A 19,136-nucleotide genomic window follows, 5' to 3' on the forward strand; every position below is an offset into this window, starting at 1 on the left:
GTTTTCAAGACTCGTGTTGTAACATGTACCAGAACTTCATGCCTTTTTATGGCTGAATGATATTCCATGGTACCTCCAATATTTTGTTTATCTATCCATTTGTTGACAGACACTTGTATATACAATATTTTGTTTATCCATTCATTTGTCGACGGACACTTGTTTCTTTCCACCTATCAGCTACTGTGAATAATGCTGCCATGAACATTGGTATACAGGTATCTATTTGAGTCCCTGTTTTAATTCTTTGGGGTATACACCTAGGAGTGGAACTCCTAGATCATATGGTAATTCTAAATTTAACCTTTTCAGTAACTGCCATACAGTTTTGATTCTATGCATTCATTTAATATTCATGTACTGACACCTCCTACATACCAAGACTGTAGACAGAGACAGTCTTCAAGGAGTTTGCCCTCTAGTGGTGCTAAGAGACAAACAACAGACCTGTGAATAAATACATCAATCCAAAATGGGTACACTGTATATATGTACCATATCTTCTTCATCCATTCCTCTGCTGATGAACATTTAGGTTGCTTCCATGTCCTAGCTATTGTAAATAGTGCTGCTATGAACATTGGGGTGCATGTGTCTTTTTGAATTACGGTTTTCTCTGGGTATAGGCCCAGTAGTGGGATTGCTGTATCATATGGTAGCTCTATTTTTAGTTTTTTAAGGAACCTCCACACTGTTTTCCATAGCGGCTGTATCAATTTACATTCCCACCCGCAGTGTAAGAGGGTTCCCTTTTCTCCACACCCTCTCCAGCGTTTATTGTTTGTACATTTTTGATGATGGCCATTCTGACCCGTGTGAGGTGATACCTCATTGTAGTTTTAATTTGCATTTCTCTAATAATTAGTGATGTTGAGCATCTTTTCATGTGTTTGTTGGCCATCTGTATGTCTTCTTTGGAGAAATGTCTATTTAGGTCTTCTGACCATTTTTTGATTGGGTTTTTTTTTTTTTTTGATATTGAGCTGCATAAGCTGCTTGTATATTTTGGAGATTAATCTTTTGTCAGTTGCTTCATTTGCAAATATTTTCTCCCGTTCTGAGGGTTGTCTTTTCATCTTGTTTATGATTTCCTTTCCTGAGCAAAAGCTTTTAAGTTTCATTAGGTCCCATTAGTTTATTTTTGTTTTTATTTTCATTAGGAGGTGGGTCAAAAAAGATCTTGCGGGCTTCCCTGGTGGTGCAGTGGTTAAGAATCTGCCTGCCAATGCAGGGGACACGGGTTCAAGCCCTGGTCCGGGAAGATCCCACATGCCACGGAGCAACTAAGCCCATGCGCCACAACTACTGAGCATGCACTCTAGAGCCCGCGCGCCACAACTACTGAGCCTGCATTCCACAACTACTGAAGTCCGCGTGCCTAGAGCCCGTGTGTGCTCCACAAGAAAAGCCACTGCAATGAGAAGCCCGTGCACCACAACAAAGAGTAGCCCCCGCTCGCTGCAACTAAAGGAAGCCCACGCACAGCAACGAGGACCCAACGCAGCCAAAAATAAATTAATTAATTTAAAAAAAAAAGATCTTGCTGCGATTTAACATTAGAGAGTGTGCTGCCTATGTTTTCCTCTAAGAGTTTTATAGTGTCTGGCCTTACATTTAGGTCTTTAATCCATTTTGAGTTTATTTTTGTGTATGGTGTTAGGGAGTGTTCTAACTTCATTCTTTTACATGTACTTGTCCAGTTTTCCCAGCACCACTTATTGAAGAGGCTGTCTTTGCTCCATTGTATATTCTGGGCTCCTTTGTCACAGATTAGGTGACCATAGGTGAGTGGGTTTATCTCTGTTTCAGGATAGGGCTTTCTATCCTGTTCCATTGATCTATAGTTCTGTTTTTGTGCCAGTACCATACTGTCTTGAACACTGTAGCTTTGTAGTATAGTCTGAAGTCAGGGAGGCTGATTCCTCCAGCTCCGTTTTTCTTTCTCAAGATTGCTTTGGCTATTTGGGGTCTTTTGTGTTTCCATACAAATTGTGAGTTTTTTGTTCTAGTTCTGTGAAAAATGCCATTGGTAATTTGATAGGGACTGCATTGAATCTGTAGATTGCTTTGGGTAGTATAGTTGTTTTCACAATATTGATTCTTCCAATCCGAGAACATGGTATATCTCTCCATCTGTTTGTGTCATCTTTGATTTCTTTCATCAGTGTCTTATAGTTTTCTGCATACAGGTCTTTTGCCTCCTTAGGTAGGTTTATTCCTAGGTATTTTACTCTTTTTGTTGCAATGGTAAATGGGATTGTTTCCTTAATTTCTCTTTCTGATCTTTCATTTTTAGTGTATAGGAGTGCAAGAGATTTCTGTTTATTAATTTTGTACCCTGCAACTTTACTAAATTCATTGATTAGCTCTAATAGCTTTATGGTGGCATCTTTAGGATTATCTATGTATAGTATCATGTCATCTGCAAACAGTGACAGTTTTACTTCTTCTTTTCCAATTCGGATTCCTTTATTTCTTTTTCTTCTCTGACTGCCGTGCCTACGACTTCCAAAACTATGTTAAATTAATAGCAGCGAGAGTGGACACCCTAGTCTTGTTCCTGATCTTAGAGCAAATGCTTTCAGTTTTTCACCATTGAGAATAATGTTTGCTGTGGGTTTGTCATATATGTATGGCCTTTATTATGTTGAGGTAGGTTCCCTCTGTGCCCACTTTCTGGAGAGTTTTTATCATTAACGGGTGTTGAATTTTGTTGAAAGCTTTTTCTGCCTCTATTGAAATGATCATATGGTTTTTATTCTTCAATTTGTTAATTGTGTATCACGTGTTATCACATTGATTGATCTGCATATATTGCAGAATCCTTCCATTTTGCTGTGCAATAGAAGCTAACACAACATTGTAAAGCAACTATACTCCAATAAAAGTTAATCTTAAACCCCCCCCAAAAAAAACATGATCATACAAAAAAAAAAAGTGGGTACATGCCATGACAGAATACTATAAGGCACAAAGACAGATGACAACATGTAGGTGGGATTTAAACTGCAGGCTTGAGGGAGGTTTACCTGAAGGAAGGACACTTGAACTGGGACTTGAAGAATGAGCAGGTGCCAGGCAGGTGAAGGAGGGGAAAATATCGTTCTAGGATGATAGCATGAGAGGTCCAAATATGGAAACAAGGGACCGAAAGGCCAAGACAGCAGATCTCCCGGGCAGGACTACGTGGCACAGAAGGTGTCGGGAGACGTGAGTGCAGGGCCATACCACACGAGAACCTGTGAGACATGTCAAGGGTTGGAGGGTTTCTCTAAAGCATAACAGGAAGGGGTTTTCAGCTGAGATTGATGTGATCAGAGAAGCATTTTTAAAGATCCAGTCCTTTAAATCTATTCAAATTTCCTTCTAGGATACTCAGGAGTAAAACTTTCTTAAAAAGCTTTTTATTGTGGAAAATTTCAAACAAAATAGAATAGTATCATGAACTCAGTGATGCCCAGCTCATGATCCATTTTATTCATCTTTCCCCCAATTCACTCTCCCATTCTATACCCCAGATGATCTCGAAGTTTATCCCAGACATCCTGTCATTTCATCCCTAAGTAGTATTTCCTATGCATCTGTGAAAAATAAAGACTCTTTTTTTTTTTAATTTATTTATTTTATCTATTTATTTTTGGCTGCTTTGGGTCTTTGTTGCTGTGCGCGGGCTTCCTATGATTGCGGAGAGCAGGGGCTACTCTTTGTTGCAGTGTGCGGGCTTCTCATTGCAGTGGCTTCTCTTGTTGCAGAGCACGGGCTCTAGGCACGCAGGCTTCAGTAGTTGTGGCACCCAGGCTCAGTAGTTGTGACTCACGGGCTTAGTTGCTCCGCGGCATGTGGGCTCTTCCCGGACCAGGGCTTGAACCTGTGTCCCTTGCATTGGTAGATGGATTCTTAACCACTGCACCACCAGGGAAGCCCTAAAGACTCTTTTTAAACGCATGACCCTACAACCATTATTCCACCTCAAATATAATAATAATTCTTTAATACTGCCAAATACCCAATTTCAAATTTCCCCAACTGACGTCTAATTTTTCTTTAGTCTGTTGTTTGAACCAGGATCTAAATAAGGTCCACATATTGCAATGGGTTGAAATGTTTCTTAAGTCCTGCTTGAAACTACAAGCTGCTCCTCCCTCCTTTGTTCAAACATTCCCTATGCAACTCTGTGCACCAGGCTCAGTGCAAGACCCTGGAGGTGCAGAGGAGAGGGCTCCCCACCCAGAGAGCTGCAACATCCTATGAAGACTTCCCCATGGTCATGGCCCACCGGAGGCTTGCTAAAGAGAAGGCAGGTGTGGGCATATGGTAAAAGCACCAACGGAGGATCATGAGTCTGAACCAGGACCCTCTAGGATTTCTGAGAGGAGGATCTATTTGCTGCATCTCAGCTGACTTTCTTCTCTCTGGAAGCCACAGCCAACCCATCCCAGAGAGAAAGAGACCCTGCCTGGATGAAATCATAGGGAAGCCAGTTTTCCCCAAAGGACCTAATGGTGGGTGCCCTCACCCCAGCTGGTGCTCACAGATTTCTTCGTTTTTAATTCCTACCCATTTTTAAATGTCTACACTGCAGAACAGAAAGAGTTTCCATCTTGGACTCATCAATGATTGACCTGGTTTCTTGTCTGATCATTCATTCATCATTTTCTAATTATAATTTCTCCCCTTTGGGAACATCAGGACTGGATATTCACATGTGGGGACTGATTTGGTGATGCAGTGGTGTCCAGGGAGGGAGAAGAGGGCACATGCAGGGCCGCATGCCGCTGGCAGGCTCAGGGCACAGGGAGGGGCCATGGCAGTCACACCTTTCAAGCTATTCTGTTTACCATCCTTGGTGAGCTGGTACATGCAAAGCAAGCCCACAGTGCGATGCCATTTTATACCCATTTGATCAGCAAAAATGGAGAAGTCTAAGAATTCCAAGTGCTGTGGCACATTCACCCAAAGGAATATCTTTCTGTAGTCAAAAATGAATGAACTTCCATTTATATACCATTCTGGAAATGGCAAAACCATACAGATGGAGAATAGATTAGTGGTTGCCGAAGGACAGGGATGGGGTAGGGGCTGGATGCAGTTGAAAATGGGCACGACTATAAGTTTCTTTGTGATGATGAAACAGCTCTATATCTTGATTGTGGCAGTGGTTGCATGATACTATATATGGGACCAAACTGCACAGAGCTACACACGTGCACGCACACACAAACGCACACACACAGCTGAGTGTAAAAACTTGTGAAATCCGAATAAGGTCTACAGTCAACAGTACTGTAGTAATGTTGATTTCCTGATTTATACTGCATTACAGCTACATAAGATATCACCACTGAAGGAAACTGGGTGAAGGGGTCACATGACTCTATGTACTACTTTTGTGACTTCCTGTGAGCATTATTATTTCAAAATAGGAAGATTTTTTAAAAAATAAACAAAATGACTACAGTGGCATGCAACAATATAGATCAATCTTAGTGATGATGTTTAAGTGAAGAAAGTACATCGCAAATGACTACGATACTGTTTGTATAAAATGAGAATAAAGGAAATTGATTGACATAAATGCAAAAAAGCTATACAAAAAGAAAAGCAAAGAAAAACAAATACAGTATTGAGTATAATGGTTGAAGAGGAAGTCAGGGGGATGGGTTGAAAGGTGTACCATCTTATAAACATCTAGTGCAGGAATAGACTGATGCCTATGGAGTCTTTTTTTTTTTTTTTTTACTCCTTGTCATTCAAAACCATCAGTTCATGAAGGGCAGGCTGCCCAGTGTCTCTCACCTTTACTCCTGTGGCCATGTCTGCTATGGAGAGGACTTCTCCTATAACCAGGCTCCGAGAGACAAAATTCTTTGTTTTCTCTGCCTGAAAACATGACAGACCCAATGTCAAGATTTCCTTATGGTTTTTTCTGACCATTTAAATGAACATTTTTTAAAATGATAAACAGATGTTACTTTTACAATAAAAAAATTCAACACAGCAAAAGCAATTTTTAAATTAAGAAATAATTCCATCACTCTACTGAACAGTAGCCAACGTTTTCATCCCTTTTTAAAAAACTTTTATTGAAGTATAGTTGATTTACAATATTGTGTTAGTTTCAGGTGTACAGCAAAGTTATTCAGTTTTACATATATATATATATTTTTTTTCTTTTCAGATTCCTTTCCATTATAGTTTATTACAAGACACTGAATAAGTTCCCTGTGCTGTACAGTAGGACCTTGTTGTTTACCTCTTTTATATATGGTAGTGAGCATCTGTTCATCCTTTTTAATGGGGTCGTCTGGTCTCTGACCACAGACGAGGTAGTTAAAGACTCTCACACGATAGGAAGTCGACTGCATGTGCATGGAGGCCAGCCCCTGGCAGACTCCCCTTTGGCCTCACGTGGCCTTAACCAAGTTTGTCCCTGGGCCCCCTCACCACTACCACGGTTCTACATAGCAACTCAGACCTGCAGCATCTCTGCACCGACGCTCCCACCAACAGCGAGCAGCTGGCGCAAGTCCAGGCGACAATCTTGACGTCTTGGACAATCTTCCAAGACAGAGGATTTGGAAGATTTGGGAACATTCTGGACACAGGAAAAGCAATATTCTTCACTTTCCTTTCTAACCACAGAGCATCTCAGGGCTTTGATTAAAAACCATGAGGTCCGGTCCCCCTTCGTTACCCTCTTCTCCCTTGCTGTGCACAGCAGCCTCGAATCCCAAAGCTACACAAGCACGCTCTTCTCCACCAGCGAGAAGTGGGACAGGGCAAGAACACCGTCGCTGTTTTATTTTAGAATTTCAGAGGCAGGTGGCATTTCTTCCAAAGGTAATGGGCCCCTGAGTGTGTAAATTCCAATTATCTGTTGTTGGAATTAATGCTAGCCTTTCTGATTCACCAGTCTCTTCTGAGACGCAGCCAACAAAGCTGGTGCTTGTTGCCCATGTGCACAAGTGCCTATGTGTGTGGTGCGTGTCTGCCTGTGTGTACGTGTGCGTACGTGCGTGTAAACCGCCCCACCAGCAGCAGGAGGAGCCGACCTTCCTTGGAGGACTCTCAGTTTCCACACTGGCTTAGACTCTCTCCCCAGACATACATACTCTGCTTTCCCTCCCATAGGTTTTTACAATGTTTCTCTCAAGCATTATTAATTTTATCAAGCAGCAGACTGTCAAGATTTATGACTCTTATCATGGCTCAAACCCAGTGCATCTTGTATTGATTATTTCCTAAAATACCTCCAAGGCTGGAGCACGTACCACAGCCTGGCTCCAGTATCCGCTCACACGGGAGGGTTCGTTCCCAGCAAATAATAAAAAACAACTGTAGCGGATATTCGCGGGCTTTTTCGGAGGGCCCCTGGGTCCTCTGTCCCGACAGAGATCTCCACAACAATCCTCCAGGAGGAGCTGAGCAGGACAGGAAGTGCTGACCCCGTGTCACAGATGGAAAAGTCTAGGCTCAGGGAGGTCAAAAGACTTGTCCAACCAGGGTCACCTAGTAAGTGGTAGAAAAAGGGCCAGAAACCAGATCTTCGTATTCTTCACATGGAACTCTTGTCCCCAGCCCTCAATGCCCTTCAGTGTTAAGCTGGAGGGAGCCCCGGGACCCTGGGTGGTCCAATCTTTATTGCCAGCCCACCCCTCTTTTGCACCACCAGCCCTGTCGCAAGAGAGCACCTGACACCAACACGTCCCAGTGCCCAGGTAACCGTGCTGACGGTCACCCCAGCCCACCTCATTCCAACACCCCCCTCCTCCCCTTAAACCACCTGCTCTGCTGGAGCCAAACCTTAACCATCAGGACTAAGCAAATCCCTCAGAATCTCCAACCGGTCATGGTTTTCTTCATATTTCGTTCTCTCCACTTACACTGTGGATGCAGGAGAATGACTTTGTCATTGGTGGTATCCAACTGTGGCCATTTTTACTCACCAGTTTGAAATAAATTGCAGTCAAATTTGCTAAAGAACCAATCCCAAATGTAGCCATCCTGGAGCATTATAAATTGTTCGTGACAGTTCTTTTCCTTCCCGAGTCTCTGCACGGGACCGCGATCTTTGCTATTAGATCCGATGGGCAATGCCGTAGGAGTTTGCCATTAATGCTGTGATGTTGATTGAAGTATTCATTTGGGCTGGTCCATCTCAAGACGTCGAGCAAAAAGTTCCAGAACTAAGATGAGGCTTGATTTGATGGATTTCCTTACTAGTATATATTTTTAAGTACCTTTTCCACACGTAAATTCTCTCTTCAGTTCTTCTTTCATTTCCGATCCACTAATTGTTCTTAAAGAATGTCTAATATTGACAAGGTTCCCCTCACATTCAATTGGCAGCATACTGAACTGCCCATACTCATAATGATCAATCAATAATTAATGCATTTTTCAGCATACATTTTTGCAGTATTTCTACTGTATCAATAGCTGCCTTCATTTAGATTTAATATATTCAAGCCAAACTCAATTCCCATATCAGACTGTTAGTTTATAGTAATTTTTAATAATGATTCCATAAATGTATGGAGAATATACTCAAACTTGTTATTTTATCCTAAATTATACCCCATGCTATTTACATTTCTGCTTAATAAATTCAGTCTCAAACAGAAGGAAGGTAGTTTTCCGTAAAATAAACCCCATTTCTTTGTAGAGCACTTGATGTATCAGACCTTCATGATGTAATATTCTGTTACAAATCAAATTCTACAAAAATGTGTATTTTTGGTTTTATAAGCCCAGAGAGTCTCTAAAAGACAAATCTTCTTCTTCAACTAAAATCAACTTGATTCAACACTGCTTGGGTAATCTATAATCTGAGCTGTCTTCCCTCTGATATTAAAGACCCTTGCTGTCCCCTTTATAACCCATCAGTGGGCCCCATTAGGAGCCCTACCAAGAGGGGGTATGAATCAAGTTGATACAAGCATTCATGCACAAGTCTTTCTGTGGATATGTGTTTCCATTTCTCTTTTGTAAACCCCCAGGAATGCAACTGCTTGTTGAAGGGTAGGTTTATGTTTAATATTGTAAGAGGCCCCATTAGGAGCCCTACCAAAAACAGGTTCCTGATCTTAGTTTTCTAACATCAGTCCCCAAACTGGCATATTTGCTTCTTCTGTCTTCTAGTTTCAATTTCCCTATTTTAGTTACATCGTCTCAGTCTTACTGAATACATGTCCTTTTTTACAATGAGCCTTAAATTATTTTAGAAAGAGAAGGAATCAGAGTAAAATATACAAATAGAATAAATAAATTTTCAAGGCTTCAAGGATTCAGTCATCTGGGGCCTGCTCTAAACAAGATTGTTGCTTACTGGGCTATCCAGTCCTGACCCTCCCTCCAAAAGAGACCCCAATTCTGGCCACTTCTAACATCTCCCACCATCACCTTGCACCTAGACTATTGTAACAACCTCCCAGCTGGCCTTCTGTCCCACTCTGCCCCAAACGTCAGGCATGGTGATCTAATATTTATTATTAAGGTAAAATTTATATACAGTGAAATGCACAGAGCATAAATGCATGAGTTCTGGTCCATTATCTACCTATGTAACCATCACACCAATTAAGATCATGGAACGTTCCCATGCCCCCCAGAAAGTGCCCTCTTGCTCCTTTTCAGAGTCCCTGCCCGCCACAGGCAACCACTCTTCTCTTTGCATCAACATTCACTAGCTTTGCCTGTTCTTGAACTTACATAAATGGAATCGTATGGCATGTACTCTTTCATGTCTGTCTTCTTCCAGGCAGATAAGGCATTCGTGTGGTTTTGTGTATCCGTAGTTCATTCTTTTTTATGGCTGAGTGGTTTTCCATCTGTGAGTATTCCACAATTTGTCCATTCTCTGACTGAGGGACATTTGGGTTGTTTCCAGCTTGGGGTTACTATGAATCAAGTTGATACAAGCATTCATGCACAAGTCTTTTTGTGGATATGTGTTTCCATTTCTCTTTTGTAAACCCCCAGGAATGCAACTGCTGGTTGAAGGGTAGGTTTATGTTTAATATTGTAAGGAAGTGCCAAACACGTTTGCAAAATGATTGCACCTTTTTCCATTCCAACCAACAACATATGAGAATTCTAGTTGCTCCACATCCCCATCAATATTGTCAGTCTTTCCCATCTTTAGCTATTCTCGAGAGACTGTAATATCACCTCATTATGGTTTAACTGTGCATTTCTCCAATGACTAAAGATGCTGAACACATTTTTATATGCTTATTGGCCATTTGGACTCTTTTATAAAGTGTCCAAAGAATCCTTTCAAGGATTTTGCCCATTTTTTAACTTGGGTTGTGTGTCTTTTTATCATTGAGCTCTAGGAATTCTTTATATGTTCTGAGTACAAATCCTTTGTATCTGGACATAATTTTTTTTCAGATATAAGCATTGCAGATATTCTTTCCTAGTTTGTAGATTGCCTTTTTTTTTTTTTTTTTTTTTGGCTGCGTTGGGTCTTCATTGCTGCGCGTAGGCTTTCTCTAGTTGCGGCAAGCAGGGGCTACTCTTTGTTGTGGTGCACAGGCTTCTCATTCCGGTGGCTTCTTTTGTTACGGAGCAGGGGCTCAAGGGGCTTCAGTAGTTGTGGCACGCGGGCTCAGTAGTTGTGGCTCATGGGCTCTAGAGCGCAGGTTCAGTAGTTGTCGCGTGTGGGCTTAGTTATCCTGTGGAATGTGGGATCTTCCCGGACCAGGGCTCAAACCCGTGTCCCCTGCATTGGCAGGCGGATTCTTAACCACTGCACCACCAGGGAAGTCCTGTAGATTGCCTTTTTATTCTCTTCATGATATCTTTTGATGAACAATGGTTTTTAATTTTGATAAAGATTACCTTATCAGTTTTTTTTCTTTTACACTTTCAGCATTTTGAGGTCCTCTCTAAGAAACCTCTGCCTTCTCCTTTGTTCTTGTACAAACCTTGTAATTGTGGAATTTGTGTTCAGGTGTATAATACACCTCAAATTTTTTGTGTGTGTAGTGTGAGGTCGGGATCAAGGTTAAATTTTTTTCTATAGTTTTATCAGTAGTTCCAACGCCATTTATTGAAAAGACTTTCATTTTCCCATTGAATTGCCTTGGCAACACTGTCCAAAAATCAAGTGAACATAGGGGTGTGGATTTATTTCAGGACTCTTCATTCTGTCCCATTAATCTATGTGTCTATCCTAATGCCAATACCACATAATCTTGAGTAGCTTTTTAATGTCTTGAAATCAAATAGGGAGAGTCCTCCAAATTCGTCCTTTTTTAGAATTGCTTTAATGATTCTAGGCCTTTTGCATTTCCATGTATGTTTTTTGAATCAACTTATAAATTTTGATCAAGGAACTATAACACTTCTAAAATAAGCATTACATTGTGCTTGCCTTCTTCCTCTTCCCCATCCACCCTTGAGAAAACCCTCCAATGACTCCAGTTACCTTGGCAAAAAATCCAGACTTCTCACTGTGGCCTCCACGTCTGACTCTTCTTGCTCTCTGCTGTTCCTTATTCTCTGCTGATTCCCTCCTGGGACCACATAGTGGGATCCCTGAGCAGAGTGCTGGGAGGATTCTGTGACAAAGGCTGTCTGTGGCCATTGTACTTCTGCCCTCCCCAGGGGCCTTGACTACTCCAGGAAAGCCCAAGAGAGGGAGGATGAAAGGTGACATTCCCACGGCTCTGTCCAAAGACATTTTTCATCTGTCACAACATTATTGCAGTATTTTGACAGTTTCGGATTTTCCAAATTCTTCCCTTAAATTTAATGCCTCTTGTCTGGCAGCATGCTTCATACCAAATTCCTAGCTGCCTTGAAAATTTTTCTGATTATTAGTGTAATCACATAATTTATCAATACTGACAACATGTAATGATGAATGCATCGTATTGACATCACCAGCCTGATGCATGAGCTTACTTTGCTGTTGATGAAAAGTGCATTATTTTACATTAATTTTAATTGAAAAGAGTGATGGATTATGTACCTTGCAACTTTACTGAATTTGTTTATCAGTTCTAACAGTTTTTTTGGTGGAACCTTTAGGGTTTTCTACATATAAGATCATGTCGTCTGTGAACAGAGATAGGTTTACTTCTTCTTTCCCAATTTACCATGCTTGATTTTTATCCCCAGCATCGACAACCATCTGACATAAATGTACTTTATTAGTTTGTGGCCTGCCTCGTCCCTAAAATGTAAGCTCCATAAAGCAGGTATTTTTTTACCTGCTTTGTTCACTGCCTCTTGAACTACCTCGTAGTAGGTGTTCAATAAATAATTGTAAAATGAATGAATCACCTAGCCTGGCACATAGAAGGGACTTAGCAAATGATAACAAGTAATCATTATTGTTATTTTTAACATAATATTTCAATGCAAGAAGAATAATTATGCCTTAAAATGAGAAGTTTCCATTATGCAGAATGGTTTCCAGTGCAGCAAATAAATAGCACCAGGCTTCCAGCTGCACTGGAGTCCCCGGGCAGGTCCCAGCTCACTCCCTGGCACGCCCTTTCAAGTAATCCCTGTGGCCGTCATGGATGAAAACTCAGTTCAGGTGCCAATCTACACAGAGGAACTTCTATAAACAGGCCCTCCCTCTATCCTGTCATCTCTGCTCAGATCCACCACGGCATCCCACGGGGCCAGGGCTGACCCAACCAGAGCGCTTGCCAAGTGGCCAGGGTCCAAGTCGTGGAGCCAGAGCTGGGACAGGGCCTCCTGCCAAAGTCAGCAGCACACAAGGCAGAGCCAGGGGCAGCCTGTCCAGCCCACTAGAAAAAGCCTGGGTCCCAGTACAAACAGAAGCCAGAGGACCAAGGGCAGAGCCAAGGCCAGGGTGTTGGAGCCAAGAGCTCACAGTAGGTCAGGAACCAGTCCTGGGATGGGGCTTCAGTCTCTTGGTGAAACCCCTGCTCAGCTCCTTTTCTGCAACATGCCAATGGCTTCAGTGTAACTGCTTCCTGGGAAAGGCTGCTCCTTTTCTCAGGGGTTCATGAGGAAAGCAACAACGTTCCCCATTCCCTGATGCCTTCTAAGGGGAGCTGACTTTCAAATCTTATTCCATTCCAGATCTGATCACTGCCCCCCACCCCGGTATTTCTCTAAATACAAAAACCCAAACCATCCCAAACTGACACTATCTTGAATTCTGATGGAAATTTAATAATTACAGGATAATAAATATAATATAAATATAAAGCCGCCAATCTCCCTCCAAGCTGATCTGAGATGGGTGGTTTGAGAAAACAGTGGATGATTTAGACCAGCAGTTCTCAAGCTTTAGACCCCTTTATACTCTTAAAAATTATCTCGGGTACTTCCCTGGTGGCGCAGTAGTTAAGAATCCACCTGCCAATGCAGGAGACGTGGGTTCGATCCCTGGTCCGGGAAGATCCCACATGCCATGGAGCAACTAAGCCCAAGCACCACAACTACTGAGCCTGCGCTCTAGAGCCCGTGAGCCACAACTACTGAGCCCGTGTGCCACAACTACTGAAGTCCGCGTGCCTAGAGCCCGTGCTCCACAACAGGAGAAGCCACCGCAGTGAGAAGCCCACACACCGCAACGAGGAGTAGCCTCTGCTTGCCACAACTAGAGAAAGCCAGCGCACAGCAACAAAGACCCAATGCAGTCTAATTAATTAATTAATTAATTAATTTAAAAATTTTTAAATTATCTCGGATTCCAGACTTACCTGGTGGCACAGTGGTTAAGAATCCGCCTGCAAATGCAGGGGGACACGGGTTCGAGCCCTGGTCCGGGAAGATCCCATGTGCCGCAGAGCAACTAAGCCCGTGCGCCACAACTACTGAGCCTGCTCTAGAGCTCACGAGGCACAACTACTGAAGCCCACACACCTAGAGCCCGTGCTCCACAACAAGAGAAGCCACCGCAATGAGAAGCCCGTGCACCGCAAAGAAGAGTAGCCCCAGCTTGCCGCAACTAGAGAAAGCCCACACGCAGCAACGAAAACCCAATGCAGCCAAAAAATAAATTGATTAATTATTTTTTAAATGGCAAAGAAAAATTATCTTGGATTCCAGAGAACTTTAGTTTATGCAGGTTGTATCTATCAAGTTACTGTACTAGTAATTAAAGCTGAGAATTTTTAAAATGTTTATTCATTTAAAAATAACAATAAACCTATTACATGTTAATGTAAATGACACAATTCTTATGAAAAATAGCCACAATTTTCAAGCCAAAAACTAAATCAATGAGAGGAATAGCATCGTTTTGCATTTTTACAAAGTGTTTTAGCATCTGGCTTAATAGAAGACAGCTGGCCTCTCATGTCTGCTACTGCACTCAGTCTGTAGCCATATGTTGTTTTGGTCGAAGTTGATGATGAAAACCTGGTGTCGTGCACGCAGGTAGTTGGACATCTACTTTTCAGATAGTAACAGAAAGGATCTTGGGTACCCCCACGGGTCCTCAGATCCTACTTTGAGAACCACTGGCTTCGGTAATGATGTTACCATGCCCACGGCCCATGTGGATCATGGGGGTGAGGACGAGAGGAGCTCAGGATGAGAGAGAAGATGGCTGCGGACAGGGTTGGGGGGCAAGCAGTCATGGATGGAGTGGGGAACTTCATTATCCATTATCCATTGTCCCCACTCCTCACTACACTTGGCCAGGAATAGCCTGAGTCCCACTGGCTCCCTCCTGAGGAAAGGAAATGTTGGGATGGAGCATCCCTATGAGTCGGCCCTGCACCATGATTGGCAGGGACGAAATGCTGAATGGGAACAATTCAGAAGAATTAGAAACAATTCAGGAGAAACAGTACAGGGTACCGGGAAAGAAGGACAGTGTATCAGTACTCAAGCCAGGATGCACACTGCATCACCTGCAAGGTTTAAATGCTGATCCGATGGGCCTGACCAAAAGCCTGGATGGCCAAGAGTTTGGAAAGCTCTGCAGGCCGTTCTAATGTGCACCCTGGGGTGAGACACCCCAGATTTGAGTGGGCTCAGGAAGCAATCCACCTGGCTTTGAATCCATGCTCCACTACTTATATATACAGCTTACTAGTTGTATGACCTCTGGCCAATTATTCAGCTTCAGTTTACTCATCTGTAAAATGGGAATACCACTAGGGATGTCAGGAATATTAAATGAGATCATCCATTTAAAGTTCTTAGAGCTGTGACTGACACAAAATATGTATTTAGTAAGTGTGAGCTGTCACTGGTTATGGTGATTTTGGTGCAGGCTGTCAGCCCCTGTTGGCTTCCAGGGTGTCTCTGAGGAGGGTGCCACACAGACAGGACCAGGCACCCAAGGGAGGGGCTGGGGTCCAGTCCCAGCACTGCCACAAAGCAGATGCCCCGACTGGGTCCTCCGTCTCCTCATCTGGAAATTCCGGGAGTCAGAGACTTCCCCGCACGCAGGACCCAGTCCTGAATCCTCAGGGAGACAGGAGAGAGTTGGCTGAGGGGCACAAATGTGATGTGGCTGGAAACAGGTGCAGGAGGAGTTGAAAAGGTGCAATGAGATCGTTCACATTGTGTGTGTGTGTGCGCGTCCACGTGCACTCTGTAGTCAGGCTGAGATACTGTTTTCCGTTTTAAATTATTGAAACACCTCAAATCTACTGCAGTTGACAGAGGGGAGAAGACAGAGTAGAAACATTTTAATGGCTTTTTCTCAGCCTTTGGGCTGTCCACCGAGCCCTGGGATGAATGTGGCTCACTCCTCATTTGTCCTCAAGGACATCATCGTCACATGTTACACGCTGCACTCTGCCTGGGAGCTTATCCAATCATCCCCAAAAGTTAAGAGCAACACGAGGGCCAGGGAAAGATGGAAGGATCTGGAATGCTCTCTGAACTGGCAGTCCATGACTCAATATTTTCATGCAGAGGTGGGATGAATCATGCAACACTTCTAGAATTACTGGACGTGGACAGCTCCGCCAGCTGTTCACAGGGGGGAGTTTGAGAGCCTTCACATGCAGATGTGCTGCTGAGTCTTATGACACCCGCCCCACGAGATAAGCCTGCAGCCCCAGTGACCGATGACTGACTGGTTTAATTTCCTTCAGGTTCGTTGGCTTTTGCAAACTCACACAGAGAGAAGCGCCAAACAGGCTGAAATAACTAACAGAAATGAGCTGGAGGGGTCGTCCAAGGCCAATCCTGTGCCTCCCAGAGGAATTACACCTCATCATACGGGACAGAGCTGTCCAGGCTGCTGACGACCACGGAGGGAGCCGTGAAAACACGGAGATAATTGGATCCAGGGCTTAACACGCTTCATCAGTAGCGAGAGTACGCAGGCTAATCCTTCAGACGTGGGGGGCTCAGGCTGCAACTGGTAAACCTCATTAAAGGATCAACCCTCACATCCGGGTCTTGATTTTTGACACTAACTTAAGCCTTAGACATGTTGGGCTGATTAAGGGGGCAGGAGACTGGCCCCCATGTCGGAATCTCACCTTCCTGCCAGCCCCACACCGGACACATTTGGAGGCCAGATTCTGACGGAGAAAGTGGCTGAAAGCAAAGAGGGATTGGGGTTTTTATGTTTGGTTGTTTGTTTGGTTGTTCATTTGTTTGTTTGGTTGGTTGGTTGTTTGGTTGGTTGCTTGGTTGTTTGGTTGGTTGGTTGTTTGGTTGGCTGTTTGGCTGTTCGGTTGGTTGGTTGGTTGGTTGGTTGGCTGTTTGGCTGTTTGGTTGGGGTTGATTGGTTGGTTGGTTGGCTGTTTGGCTGGTTGGTTGGTTGGTTGGTTGGTTGGTTGGTTGGTTGGTTGGCTGTTTGGTTGGTTGGTTGGTTGGCTGTTTGGCTGTTTGGTTGGTTGGTTGGTTGGTTGGTTGGTTGGTTGGATGGCTGCATTCACCTCTAAATGTTTCATTGAGAGGCAATTTACTAGCTTGAACATCTACTTTGCCAGCATGTTCTACTTGGTATGAAATGATTTTCCAGACTCTGCCAGCATGCTTCACCCTGTTCTGGGGGTATTTCCTTGCACACGCTCTCTGAGGTGATGCCGTGCCCTTGTCACCTTGGAGGGACTGCAGCACCTCACCAGGAGGTGAGGTGCCAAAGCTCTGCCTGTAATTTCTTCCTCAGGAGAAGATGCTGAGCTCTGTCCCTGCCTCCTCAGGACAGACAGCCAACCGAAGAGGGTGGGCGGGTGGTGATCTGGTCTCAAACATGGACTCAGGCCCCCACCAGCTCTGATCCACACTCCACAGAGAAACAAGCCCCCATGGTCTCCTGAATGGGAAAGACCTCCACCCCCTCAATCCTCAGCCTCTCCCTCCGCAGACCACGCTGGGCAGGAAGGGGGCCAGGCTCACGGCAGAATACATTCAGCTCCTCAGCATCTACTGAAGCTCATCCCCAGTTCAGGGCCCTCCCCCAGGGGTCTCACCGGGGGGTATTTTTTTCCTGTGTAAAGTGTTAAGTTTAAGGAAACTATGAGGCTGCATGAATTGACTTAAATTTGCCTAAAATATAGAACTTCTAATGCTAGCATCACAAAGGAATCCTCTCATCCCATATTCTTTCTTTCCTTCTTTCTTTTAATGAGGTTAAATTGACTAAAATAATTTAACTGCATTGAGAGTGGCAATTTTTAGGCAAACAAGACTCATCCATTTTGGACAAGTCTAAAATGCTTAAAAAGCCCATAAAAGTAGTTTACTACGTTTCTCAGATATTTGAGTTTTACACCCCAAATTATATTTGTTTTGTGAACAAATATTTCATTACCTCTGCTCATTCCCCTACTCCCTGGCCTGTGGGCTCGGGAAAAGTGAATCAATTAGGTTAACACAGGGAGGGGACAGAAAAGGAAGGCACTCCCCCATACCGACCACATTGTCTGTTTCCCCCAGGGCAAAATTAATGTGCTTCCTTCCACAAGTCACAAAAGCAAACAAAACAAAACGAAATCTTTTTCTTTCTCTGTCTCTCTCTCCTTCACTCACATACACATGACACCAAAATAACAATGAAACTTACCTGATCCTGAATTGTATGTTTTAACAGAGGTAGACCCATGGTAAACGTCACTCTCTGAAATGTCAAAGCTCTCATTTCATCCAGACTCAAATCATACCTGTGACAAATGGATACAAAATGGATGTTAAGATGTTGGATTGATGGTGACCATGAGTGGAGCCTTTGGACCCAGGGATCTGACAGAACAGACATCTTTGCTGGGTCTCTCTAGAGCTCTTGTTTGATGCTGTGCGTCAAAGGAGGCCACCATGTGTGTGACACAGACTGTGGGGGGGGCGGTCAAAATGGAAGGAAAGAAAGAAGGGTTCCCTGACAATGACCTTAAAACAAGACTCTAACATTTCCTCCTCTACCCAAGTGTCCGGGATGGGAAGATGGGGGAGATGGGAGAGACCTGTGTGGTGGCCCCAGGAGTGTCACCTAGAATTTCCTTCAAGAGAACCCACAGTGGGAGCAGCATTTCCCAGCAACCTGCAGCTGCCATTCCTTGGAATTAACCTTGGCGTTGGCCCCAGGCTGCTCTGCCATCAGGCTGCTCCCAGCTGGTGATGAGCATGGCAAGGTTCTAGACTCAGGCCATTCCTGCCCAACAGAAGACTTTTGCCCAGGGACCCCCAGCAGCCCACGCAGACTGTCTCATGACGGTGCCGGGCCCTTTCTTCTCCCTCATTTCATCGTGTCAGCCCCGCTCACACACATCCCAAAGGTTCCCCCACCTCCTGCAGCTCCCTCCCTGTGATCCTTCTAGATGTTTCCCCAGTAAGTCGCTTGCACATCTAGTCCCATCTCGGTGTCTGTTTCTCAACAAACCTCGACTGACATAGGAGGGGAGGATCCACGCTGTCGCCTAAAATGTTTAAACACAAAGCACAGCCAGAGTTTGGGGGAAACCTCACTCAGGTTTGGATCCTGACTGTCACTAACTGCGTGACCAACATCAAGTGGCCTCCCGTGGCTCCATCCTCCCATCTGTACGACAGGAATGAGAGTCACGCATAACTCAGAGGAGTGTCATTTCAAATGCTTACACTAGGGCTTGCATATATATGGTAAGTGTTCAATAGTAGTAACTGCCATTCACGCTCTTAGTTACCCCATCTCCTCCTTCTCAAGGGCAGGAACTGTGTCAGACCCATTTTTACAGTCCCAGCACCCCTACAAG

General features: G+C 43.9%; 1 protein-coding gene across 1 annotated transcript in view; it reads right to left on the reverse strand.

The window, feature by feature from the left end:
• ACOXL (acyl-CoA oxidase like) overlaps positions 1 to 18,502 on the reverse strand; it is a 340,428-nt gene extending 321,926 nt beyond the window's left edge. Inside the window, 4 exon segments of the mRNA XM_061210908.1 lie at positions 5,797 to 5,880; positions 17,975 to 18,073; positions 18,151 to 18,200; positions 18,421 to 18,502. Of these exon segments, the coding sequence (XP_061066891.1) occupies positions 5,797 to 5,880; positions 17,975 to 18,073; positions 18,151 to 18,200; positions 18,421 to 18,502 (315 nt within the window).
• Positions 18,503 to 19,136: the final 634 nt, after the last annotated feature.

Source organism: Eubalaena glacialis, chromosome 14 (assembly GCF_028564815.1).
Source record: "Eubalaena glacialis isolate mEubGla1 chromosome 14, mEubGla1.1.hap2.+ XY, whole genome shotgun sequence".
Lineage (NCBI taxonomy): Eukaryota > Metazoa > Chordata > Mammalia > Artiodactyla > Balaenidae > Eubalaena > Eubalaena glacialis.